The sequence below is a fragment of the Platalea leucorodia genome (genome assembly GCF_965183815.1).
Source record: "Platalea leucorodia genome assembly, chromosome: 8".
Taxonomy (NCBI): Eukaryota; Metazoa; Chordata; class Aves; order Pelecaniformes; family Threskiornithidae; genus Platalea; species Platalea leucorodia.
In genome coordinates, this window is record NC_138830.1 from 37,682,747 (window position 1) to 37,695,227 (window position 12,481).

Below are 12,481 nucleotides of genomic sequence, written 5' to 3' on the forward strand. Positions count from 1 at the left end.
AAAATTTGAGTTTAAAAGAATGTGAAATGTTCATTTTCACCATACCTCACTTACCTTGTCATTTTCATGAGTTGTCATTGAAACAAAAAAGTTAATGGTATTAAAACAGAAAAACCCTAGAAACATATGTGGATAAAATTATTCACAAGCTAGATGGAATATATTAGAAGAATTTAAGTACTTATTCTTCAGAGTGCAAGCCAACCTACAAAACTAAGAAGCAGTGAAACAGAAAATCCCCCCCATAAAGCGATCCATCCTATACCTTTCTTGCACCATCGCCTGGTACTTTCAACATTGGCCACTGTCAGATCCAGGCCGAAACACCATTAACTGTTCAAGTGAAGATACTAGATACCTGAAAGGTGTCCAACACTCTTACACACCTCACATGCTCCAAAGGAAAAGCAATCTTTGTGATGAAAAACATGAGCCCTCTCTTATATGTACAGTCATTAGGGCCCTTTGGTTCTTCGGTTCCAAAACTCCATGATGTAGTCTGTCCTTTTATTTCTTTAAGGCAATTTGGTCTAAAATAAACCCTTTTCCTCTTCAAGTAGTTTTATTAAAAGACATGTTCCATTAATGGAAAATAAACCCATTTAGAGAAAGCTTTCTTTTCTCTTGGCTGAAAAACTGAGAAAGAAGGACGATACATGGAGTAGAGTCTGTACAATGGCATGGCATCATGCAAGGTACAGGCATGTTTGGCAGTGTCAGCTTTGGCCTTCACTATTTCCCATTTTAACAACGTTGCTTTCATGCACCAGATATCTCATTTCAACTGGCCATATATTTATGCACCAGATACAATAAACTGTCACAGAATTCTATTTTTTTTTTTCTACTGTGAAAGGGGAGAGGAAAAAAAAAAAAAATAGTTTTACTTGGTCCACAGGCAGCTTGGTCTGACAACAGAAAAATATATAAGCTCTATTAAAGCTTAGGCTGATACTAGGAATTAGGGCAGATTTCAAGTTACCATTTACATTTGTGCTTTTGCTTCAGTAAAAGGCCAGTAAAAAGCTTCCAGATATAAAGATGGGTAACACAGAATTAGGAAGTGAAAGTACTGCCTATGTGAATATATTGTTTTTTCTGTATAAAGGATGAAGCATTACAGATCCACATGACAGAGAACGTGCTCCAAACGTTAAAAATGCCAATACTACAAAGACTAGAGGATAGAAAGTTTAAATGCAACAGCCAGGCTTCTTCCTTGGAATGATGTTTTAAGTCTTCTAAGTTGAAGTTCTTTTTCTTTGACAATAAATGCAAAATTTCTCTTATCTATTCTGCATGAACATCCCACATCAAAATGGAGCTCCATGCTCTAGTTCATTGATACTTCATCTATACATTAACTGGCTTAACAGTGCTAACAAACAGTTTGACTACTCTGTTTTAGCCACCAATGACAGAGGACTAGTTCAGTATTGCATGCGCATACCTTAAAGAAAAAAAAAAAAAAAAAAATCAAGTTAACTGATCCATCCTGCTCCCACTTAAAAATGACCAATAATTGAACTCAGCATTGCTAAGTTCTGAATGTTTACTTGTTCAGATGACAAACTGTGATTCCCATTTTTTCTAAGGCTAAGAACATATTTCACTCATCCAATGAATTAGTGACCTCAGGAAAACAAAACAAAAAAACCCAACCCACCTTATTTCATCCTGCCTTACAGAATTTACTTTTAAGTGCAAGATACAACACAGCCTGTCAGAATTTTCAGACTTCTACATAACTTTAGTGTTAATTTTGTACAATAATACAATTTAACAACCTCACTATGTTTTTCTCAATATTTAGTGGTTGTCTTGACAGAAAATACAATCACCACTTGCTCAGTTGTACAAGTCCACACTAACCTGAGCTTACAAATTTCATATATGCTTACCCACTTAAGGATATGGTATGTTTAATTACATTACCAAATCTATTCTTAAGTGAGATTTATAATAGAGTATGTTATTTTACTGTATTAGGGCCATGACACCTTCAAGACTCTTTTGTTTACCACAAAAAAATAAACTCAATTTATCTGCATGAAAATTTTACTGCTTGAATTTGTTCAGCCCAGAAAACCAGAACAGGTATTCCGCACTCCAGACCTCTAAGGAATAAAAAAAAAAGCTTATTTAAGAGTAATCAAAATCCACTTGCTTTAGTAGAATATTCTTTTGGGCATCCCATGTTGATATCAATAGCAGCTACATCATTCTCTCTGAAAGAGAGGAAAGAAACAATTAAAATATTTTTCAGCATATTAAAACAAGAATCAAGAAATAGACATCTCTCCAGGAAAATTTTTCCATCATCATTAAGGCTTAAATGAGAATTTAAGGTTAAATTTTTATTTGAACTAATAAATTTTTAGCTTTTCGCTTATATAAGTTACATATTTATTTTAACAGTGGTTTGAAGATTAAGTCTGTCCACAGGTTTCAATGACCAGTGTTGTGCAAAAGCTGCAAATACTCACCTTAAACATGTTTATATGGGATTAAATATACATAAGTATATACACCACTAAATTCACCACTGTCACTAAAGCAAGCCCTATTGAAACTTCCATCTATTTAAAGTGGAGGCTTAAAAACACCTTTTAAAAAGGTCTGAGACACACTTCATTTCTGCACAATATTTTATTGGGGGCTTCAAACCACAAACAATAGGAAACATTTTCAGGCATATTGATCTTACTTGCAGCTGTGCAATACCCAGGAAAATATCACATTGGAGAGATCAAGGACACGCTTACTGCACTAGCAAAAAGCCATCAATCCCAGTATAGAACTTGTGCAGCTGCTGTTTGGAGCAAGAATTATTTTAAATAGAAGTTGCAATTACACCATTATACCACCGGCCTTTTGAGATAATACACTTTACTGTGCAGCTCCTACAGAACTTTTCTTGGTCTTATCAAGACCAACCTTGATCCTCTCAATCATAAAAAATTGTCTTCCACCATAATTCCTCCGTACAAAAAAACCCAAACAAACCCACACTGGGAAGGGGGTGAGAGAAGATTACTTACACAAGCTTAGCTACTGCCAGGGCTCTTTCAGCATCTGCTGAACCCTGTTGGTAAAACAAGAGGATTTATAATTATAAAATATAATCAAATTAGTAAAAATAATTGCTCACTTGCACATGTGTATATGTGCGGTACACATTTAGTACAAAGTGACAGAGACCCATTCACGGCACAATGGATAGCTGAAACATTTAGCTAAAGCATGTACTAAGTCAGCCACTAAATGACAAAAGGTGATGCAAAAAAAGATCTGGAGAGGTCTGTCCACCCTCTTAACCTACAGCAGTATCAAATGTTCTTAGCCCATCACCAGATGGATATTTATTTATCATGTTCTTTAGAAGCTCCACTAATAACAATTCTACAGCCTCTACAAACAACCTATTCCAGGGCTATCATTACCACTGAAAAAGGTCTTTTTCAATATCTAATGCAGTCCACACTTCTCCCTCCCCCCAACCCCCATCTTCTCTTGTCCTACACAGAGTGGTCTCAAAGAACAAATTGCTACCTTTCTCTCCAGCAGCCTTTAATCCATTTGTGCAATGTTAATACACAGACTAATCCTCTCAATAAACAGTGAGACTGTTTACTGGACGGTGTAAGACTTAAACACGTGATCAAACAACAGCATAATTTATTTTTGCTATCTATACATTTGGAAATATATCAAAAATAGCTATTACAAAACCAAGCTGCTGTCATAGAGCACAGAATTCATCTTAATCACCTCTTCTGAAAACAGCTGTACGGAGAGCTTATAACGTAGCATCTTGGCTGCATGTGTACCAACAGATTAGAAATTCTGCAACAAGTTTGGTGTGAAATTTTACATCCACTGAAGCATCAAGAAATTGATAGTCTGCAATACAGAGAGCTGCTTTAGACTTAGATTAACGTTACTAGCACTTCCTTGTTTTACTATGTTGTTATTAGAAGAGTACCTGTGGTTAGTTTCTTACCATTTGAAAGACAACACGGTGCCTCTCCCTTTCACAAGTTCTGAAAACAACTCTTTCATTAGGTGCAACGAAGTCCACCGTTTCGAGTACTTCTACATGAAATGAGAAACAGATAAAAATGATATACAAATGTAATCATAAAGAAAGTGATATCACTATATAACTTGTATATAAATGAAATGCTATCAGATAAGCCTGGCGTGAACCACAGAACTAATGGCACCCTACCTCCTATAAGTCCTTGCAGTACATTTTCTGCACGCTGCTGTTTCCCTCCCATAGCATTCCCTAATCATACCCCAGCCCGTTTCTTGGGCAAGCATCAGCACCAGAAGAAATCTAATGACTAATCAGCCAGAATGAACATACTGGTACCATTTCTGGGAAGGGGCAGGAGAGGAAAGTAGATTTGTAGCGGACTTCTGTTCCCCAACACAGACACTACAAATAACTTGTTTCTCATGCCACTCAGCTGGGGAGGTCTCAAAAATACATTTTTAAGAACTTGTCTGAAAATCACGTTAGGCCAAATCTAGCCCATGAACCTCAAGTTAATAAAAGAATGATAAACAGTGAGATCTTGCATGTCTTGCTTCCTTGTTGCAGTAGACTAAAAGGTGTGTATATTATAATGTCACAAACAGCTAACATTTATAAAGACTTACGATTGGAAACCGTCTCTGAATTTGTTTCTTGGACACTTTCAAACTTTTCTTGGAAAATTAGAAGACTAACTAACATTAGCAGTTTTGCTCAGGAAATTAGATTTTATATTAGCACATACACATGTAAAACTTCGGGGGGGGGGGGGAAAAACACAACAAAAAACCCCAAAACAAAACAAGAGTTTTGTACTGTTCGTTCTTTATTATAGTAGCATACAAAGGCAGTAGAGAATGAGACTGAAGCCAGTATGTAGATACAGAATTGAGGAGGGTTATCTGTTAGTCACAGTTGTATTATTTGTCTTTTTAACCCACATAAAACTGAAAGCTTTAACACTTTAAACAATGTACTGGAACTTTTAACGTCCTGTCTATTCCAGCTATTAGTTTCTTTCACCTGCTGTCAGGAAGCATAATGCTGAAACATTAGTAATGGATTTCCAACACTAATCCCATTTTCCTTAATAAAAAGGGAAATTCCCAGAGCTAGAATTATAAAGTCTTTCGCCTGCACACCCAGTAACCTGACCTCTGTCAAAGAGTTTAACAGAAAACTCATCAAATCCTTGTAATAAACTAAATCAATGGTGGAGAAAGACTTTGTGTTAGGGCCCTAAAAAGAATAACAAACTGTCAGTTACTAATACATTACCCCTATCCTCCAAAAAAACGTGTGATTTTCCTGAGGGACACCAACTGAACTGCTGAAATTCCCTAAGAAGGGAAACTGAAAGTTTGAAACTGTAGAGCAGCAGACAAGTGTAAGGTAGAGCTTCAAAAGCGTATTTCAAGTCCCCAGACACTGTTTAAAGAGATCATATGTACTGATACATCATTGTAAGCACTATAAAATTACTTCAGAGAAATAATTATCTTTTCTCTTAACTAGAAAAAAGAATGCTTACAGATATTAACAAAAGAAATGCTATACTTGCCATTTATAACCCTCTTACACTGCAGCATCTTTATGTCAATCAGCTCCTGAGAAGAAAGAATAAAAATCTCCATGAGTTGAAGTGTTTAAGCCATACAGCTCTAAACAGTTGCCCATTTTATTAAGAATAACTACCTAGAGATACCAAACATAGAGAAGAATGCAAACAAAAACAAAAGTTTAACTATACAACACTCAACAGAAGTTTCAAAATACGAACAGAATATATGAACACGATACATTTACATAGTTCTAGAAGAACCATTTTATTCAAATACTATCTAGCAAGCTAGAAACAAAGCAGAACGAACCACCTAGAGTAGAAGATAACTTAATGCTACAGCAATAGACCACCTCAAAAATCAGTGTAGATTTGTACTGGCCAAACACATAGGTGAACAAAACCACAGTACTAGGCTTTAAGACTTCTTTACCTTAATCCTGAGTTTTAACAGCTCTCTATATTAGTTAAAAGACAAAAAGAAGCTTTGTGTTGACCTGTACTGAAGAACCTAATATACAGTTGCCATTCTTCTAGAAATTGTAGCTTGCTTCTAAAAGAAAACCAGAACTTCAGTCTACATATATTAGCTTAACTACAGATTTATGCAATTCAATTTATTAAGGACACCATTTGAGTCCTTTTCTCATACATGTCTCATCAACTTGATTATAGATGAGCTTTAAGACAAACTGACTGCCTTTAATTGACAAAGGGCTACAGCTTGAGCCAATATAACTTGTTAGCTGCTGAAATAAATATGCAGTTGTTAATCCAACTGTTATATAAATTAAGAAATAAAACCTACCATCATGCTATAGTGTTAGTTACCTGAAGAAGTTTAGTCTACTATAGACTCTTTGTTTTAGCAAATAAGACAGGGTTTAAGACCTGCTGATTTACAGGTAAGAGATAAACAAGCAATAGGCCAATCTCAATCTGCTTACATTATACCATAGGTCTTACAAGTAGTACTTTTAAGATTTTAACTAATGCTCTTCATCAGGTACTGTTCGCTTTAAGTTCTGAAACAGTTTTGAGTTCCAAAATATTGGGGGCAAAGACTGGAAAACAAAAGGATAAATCAGAAAATGAAGTTACAAAATGCAGTTATCCACGCTGTTCTGTTGCCAAACAACTGCAGTATAATTGCCTAAAACAACTGTTTTATTTTATACTATCTTGTCAGTTCTTAAGAAAACCTACAAAGCGTAGTTTCTTTGATAAAATATATTAAGACAGATATCTAACTGCAAACGCTAATCTATATCAAAGGCATCTTAACTCTCCTGTCTTTCAACAGCAATGTGGAGGGGAAAAAAAAAAAGACAATGTAGGAGACCTTATTTTTGAGATGAGGAAAACTACAACCGGTTTTTGGCTACAGGAATAACTTTCACCCTACAAGTTTTGTTACATACTGCAACTTGTTAAGGAAGTTTGAGGGTCTCTTCTTTTGAAGTAGTTTCTTTGGAATTGTGGCAAAAAGCGTGTGTGAAGGAGAAACTGCTTTAGCTATACAGTTTATAGTGCTGGATTAAATAACTTCTCATACCCTGTGACTTCAGCAGCCAGGAAAGCAATACCTTTATGTGTGTGGTTTGTTGTGGTTTTTTGGTTGTGTTGTTTTGTTTTAAAAACTATATTACTATCTTCCACTAATTTCCTATACAATGGCCCTGTCAAATCTGTGGTTACCGAAATCCAGTAGCTGCTCAGTAACAAGGTTCTTTGCTGCTACTAAGAACCGTAAGAGATACTGGAAAAGTACAAAGGCTGTCTGAAGCCTGACTCACTTTTAGTGTTTAAGACTTCTAGATTCCCTAACTCCATGCTTGTGATTTCTCTATACATGATCTACAGTTAGCCTCCCAGAGAATGAAAAAATATATATTCTCACTTAATCCCATGTAGAGCAGAGAGGTCATAATTCATAAACTGGGAAACTGTTAATTATTGTTTGTGAAAGAAGAAAAACACCTTATCACTCTCAATTTTATGACACACAGAAGTAACTATTCTACTGAATTTTGAGATTTCTTCTGAATCACCCAGCAATAACTATTCTTTCACAGGGAGCTGATCCAACTAATTAAATATCATTTGTAATTCTAGAAGCTAGAGACAAAAGGTGAACTGTGGCCAAGATAAAAACAGTCTATTGTTTATCTGAGAACAAATCTTTCCTTTCTTCTCCCCCCAAAAGGGCAGTGAGCTAACTCATGAAAGAACTTATGTGAAGATTCCTGGAGAATATCGTAAATGACTGATTCTGACTGTTTCAGCCTGTTCTGTTGGTACAGATCAAACGTTCTCCAGAAAAGCCAGTATTTAAGCCATGTTTACATTATATTTAACTGCTTACTATTTTGTTGGGTGTTTTTTTTTTAATCTCGGCTGAATCACGTAACTTGTACCGGTGCCTACATTTGAGAAGAGCTAATAATAGCACTGAAGGGGAAAATGTGAATACTGATGCACTGCAACAATAAGGACAGTGAAGAGTAAGTACCTTAAGTTACAGAGCAGTCCTACCAATAATATCTGCAGCAAACCGGAGTCTCAACTTCAGGCAGCTTTAAGAAAAGTGGTTAAGCAACACGGACAGCAGTGCTGTAAGGGGTACATATGGATGCTCTGGGTTAGCACAGCAGAAGTAACCGGGTGAGGGGGTAAGGAAGTCTAAGACTTCCTTCAATATTATGACTCTACTCAAAAAAAAAAGGGGGGTGGGGGGGAGAACCCAACACAAAGCAAAACACAGTAGAATGTGAGGAAATTGTTGAGTGTTTTGTCTAAATAAATTGAAACTACTGAACAGTCTTAAAATATGGGTTTTCCATAACTCAAGGACTGTTCAAAGGGAAATGCCTTAAGCCATAGAGATTCTTCTTTCCCCATTTTTCTAATGAAAAATATATGTAAAAGGAAAAAGTCCTACAATAAACAAAGTCTATTTGTACTTTTCTTAATAATAACGTTATCAGATAAGACTGCCTCATCTGCTCATCCTTCATACCTCACAGTACACGATATCAGCACCATAGTCCAGAGCAAGAAGACGCATTGGTAATGTTCCCACTCGCACCATTGGAGCCAGGATCTTCTTTCCTCTAAAACACAGAGGTGCATTCACCGTCATTCCTGTTGCAGTACTACCTGAAAGAGACAATCAAGGGCCATGGCCATGGAATTTCCTACTCGTAAATGCCCAGAAGTTTCCTTCGGCGGGGTGGGGGGGGAGCGTGTGACCCTGTCCAACCTGACAGGGCTCTCTTAGCAGCTCGCAGGCCGGCTGCTCCACCGCTGCTTACTCAGCTCCCGCGGCCCGGGCGCCAGTTGCGTGGAGCCGTGAGAGGGCTCAGCGGCGCCCTGAGGGGTCGGGGCGGCCCGGAGGGTGCTCCCCGCCGCACGGCCTCCTTCCCCGGAGCGAGGGGCGCCGGGCCGGCTCTGCCAGAGCCCCCCGGGGCCATGTTTGCTCCCGCGGGGCGCGGCACGGGGGTCAGCGCTCAGCCGCCAGCTGAAAAGGCGAACGGGAAGGGGCCGCCGCCGCCGCCCCTGCGGCCGCCGCCCCTGCGGTACGGGCCGCGCGCGCGCGCCCCCCACCCGTGGCACTCACCCTCCTCGCGTGGCTGCGCGGCGGGCGGGGGGGCGGGGTGAGCCGGGGGAAGCGCCTCTTCGCGGCGTCATCGGGCAGCGCCGCCGCCGCCACGTGAGAGGCCGCCATGGCGCTGAGGCGCGGCGGGACGGCAGCCGCCCTCCCGCTGCTGCCGCGGCGGTTGGCGGCCACCCGGGCGGCGGCGGCGGGCGCGCAGCCCCCCGGAGGCGTGGTGCGCATCCCCTGGGCCCTGCGGCTGCGCCTGCAGCGGGGCGCGCAGCGCCGTCGGCGCGGGCAAGGGGAGGCGGCAGCAGCGGCGGCGCGGCCCGGGAAGCTGCTGCTGCGGAGCCGGCGGCCGGAGCTGAGCCAGCCCCGCTGGCAGACGGTGGGGCGCTGGGAGCAGCCGCAGCTGGTGTCGGCGGGCTGGAAGCACAGGAAGGCCTGCGGGGACTACTTCCAGCTGGAGCCCTCGCAGGAGGCGGCTCCCGCCCTGCAGGCGCCGCCGCCTGACGCGGGGCAGGGCCCGTCCTTCGCCGAGATGGGGCTGCAGCCGGCGCTGCTGGCCGGCCTGGAGGGCCTCTCCATCGGCCGCCCCACGGCGGTGCAGCGCCTCGCCATCCCCGCGCTGCGCCGCGGCCGCAGCGCCCTCTGCGCCGCCGAGACCGGCAGCGGCAAGACGCTGGCCTACCTGCTGCCGCTGCTGGACGGGCTGCTCTCCCGCCCCGAGGGGCCGGCGGCGGAGGCGGCGGGGCCGCCGTCGCCCCGCGGGTTAGTGGTGCTGCCGTCGCGGGAGCTGGCGGCGCAGGTGGGCGCGGTGGCGGCGGCGCTGTGCCGCCCGGCGGGGCTGCACGTGCGCGGGCTGACGGGCGGCGGGGCCGCGGGCGGGCTGCGGCGGCAGCTGCGGGCGCCGCCGCCGGGGGCCGCCGTGCTGCTGGGCACCCCCGGGGCGCTGCGGGAGGCGCTGCGGCGGCGCTTCCTGGCCCTGGGGCGGCTGCGCTGGATGGTGCTGGACGAGGCGGACGCCCTGATGGACGACGACTCCTTCACGGCGCCGCTGGAGGAGATCCTGGCAGCCGCGCCCCTGGCCGCCGGCGCCCCCGGGCCGGCCGGCCCCGGGGAGGCGAGGACCCAGGTGGTGGTGGTCGGAGCCACCTTCCCCGCAGGGCTGAGCGAGACGCTGGGGAAGTTCACCGACGTGGGCCGGTTTGTCACTCTCGCCACCCAGAGCCTGCACCACCTGCCACCCCACGTCCAGCAGAAGTTTGTCCGCCTCAAAGGCCAGGACAAGCTGCCCGAACTGCTGCAGCTACTCAAGGAGCGCCCGGCGTCCGGTGGGGCTGTTCTCATCTTCTGCAACAGTGCCAGCACGGTCAACTGGCTGGGCTATATCCTAGATGACCACAAAATCAAGCACCTGAGGTTGCAGGGACAGATGTCAGCAGCTGCTAGAGCTGGCATCTTTGCCTCCTTCCAGAAGGGTGACGTGTCTGTCCTTGTCTGCACTGACCTTGCCTCGCGGGGGCTGGACACCAGCAGCGTGCAGCTAGTGGTCAACTATGACTTCCCAGACACCCTGCAGGACTACCTGCACCGCGTGGGGCGAGTTGGACGGGTTGGAAGCAAGGCGCCTGGAGCCGTGGTTAGTTTTGTCACCCATCGGTGGGATGTGGACCTGGTGCGGAAAATAGAGACTGCAGCCCGGAAAAGGGCAGGTCTCCCAGGCATGGACTCCTCTATTAATAAGCCTCCACCCAAAGGAGGTTGATTCAGGTTGCCAAGCAGTAATAAACGGCCTGGTAGGGACTAAGCTTGAAGTCATTAAGGCAGAGCGAATGAACTGCTGTGTGTAAGCTAGACTGCAAGAACAGAGAATTGAGTTTCAGAGCCAAGTGATCAGGTTAATTTTGTACACTGTTCTGGAAGCTGCAGTAGTCATTTCCATAGGCATTGCAACTCATGGCTTTCCAAAAGGAAGCTAGTAAGTGACTAAGAAAATGCCTTTGGAGAAGACTGAAGAATGATCCCAACAGTTTATTTTGTTTAATTTTGTCGAGACTTTAAACTTAAATTCAAATCAGAATGAAAACATGCCTGTATGAAGTGCAGCTCTGTTGCATTTCATTGCTTCCCACCACCAGCAACTAAACATTCATTATTAAAACTTTAAAATTACTACTGTGGCAGGAAAAAAAAAAAAAGAAAATATTTTCCTAACTTTGGTATAATTTTGACCAATTATAGATACATGTAGAAAGACTAAAGGACAAATTATATTTGATTTTCTTGTGATGTAGCAGTTCATTCGGAGAATTCTAGACCAGATACCTCTAAAGTTTGGCGGGAATGAGAAGGCCCAATAAAGCTTGAGGCTTTTTCAAGGTCTTAATTTGTCATGGTTACCTTTCACTGAGAAAAGGTGCTTCATGTTCTATTAAATAAAAAAAAAAAGCGCCTTTAAGTGTTTTCTGCTCATTTTTTCTGTATGCTGTAGTGATGTCCAGTCTCTGAACTGATTGTAAAAAAAGAAAAAAAACAAAAAACCACCAAACCCAACCCACCAAAAAATGTCTCCTGTTAAAGGGAAGAAGTGTGTTGACTCACAGGTTCTAATGGCTCACAGGTAACAGAGTGAGTACAAAATTTCTTTTGAATATTGTGCCATTGTTCTTTTTTGCTTTAAACCAAAAGGATTAAAGTGAGGCTGAGGTTATTTCATATCTATTTCATAACTAGCAGCTAGTTTGTATCCATGGTAAATAATGAATCACATAAAAATAGCATTTTAGCTCTGATTTCTGTTGCAGTGATATATCACAGCCTTTTCTTTTAGTGGTTGTTTTTCCCATGCTATCCACTTTAGCCTGTGCTGAAACTCAGTATGTAGAAATAGTAGGCTGTTAAATGAAAAGATCACAGCATAGTATCTAAATCATTGGTTTCAGAGGAAATAAGGCACTGGAGCTACTCTTAGTATACCGAGAGGAAAAACTAAACAAACAGAAAGCTTGCACAGATAATCACTTAAGGATAAGGCTATATAACCTGATACTAGAAATTGTGCGTGTGCTCTGTTCACATTGCACAGTTAAGGGGCTCTTAGGGGAAGTTACAAGCTGTGGTAAAATTACTTCATACAATAGAAAGCTTTCGACTTTATAGAAATACAGCGAAAGAGTGATTCACTCAGAGACTGGAAGCCTTTATATTTTGGACCTATTAATTGCATGGACTACTTCCCTCTCATCTGTAATTCATGTAACTGCAAATCAGGCAACTAATG

General features: G+C 42.7%; 2 protein-coding genes across 2 annotated transcripts in view; one reads left to right on the forward strand and one right to left on the reverse strand.

Moving 5' to 3' along the window:
* DUS2 (dihydrouridine synthase 2) overlaps window positions 1-9,330 on the reverse strand; it is a gene marked incomplete at its 5' end in the record, with an annotated part of 27,884 nt that extends 18,554 nt beyond the window's left edge. Inside the window, 7 exon segments of the mRNA XM_082319327.1 lie at window positions 2,164-2,228; window positions 3,042-3,085; window positions 4,004-4,095; window positions 5,604-5,649; window positions 8,623-8,762; window positions 9,223-9,249; window positions 9,252-9,330. Coding sequence (XP_082175453.1) covers window positions 2,164-2,228; window positions 3,042-3,085; window positions 4,004-4,095; window positions 5,604-5,649; window positions 8,623-8,762; window positions 9,223-9,249; window positions 9,252-9,330 — 493 coding nt within the window.
* DDX28 (DEAD-box helicase 28) lies at window positions 9,329-11,647 on the forward strand (the record flags this gene model as incomplete). The annotated part of the gene is made up of 1 exon (XM_082319326.1): window positions 9,329-11,647. One exon carries the CDS (start codon window positions 9,329-9,331, stop codon window positions 10,964-10,966), a length of 1,638 nt encoding a protein of 545 aa, XP_082175452.1. The 3' UTR covers window positions 10,967-11,647.
* Between the last annotated feature and the right edge of the window lie 834 nt (window positions 11,648-12,481).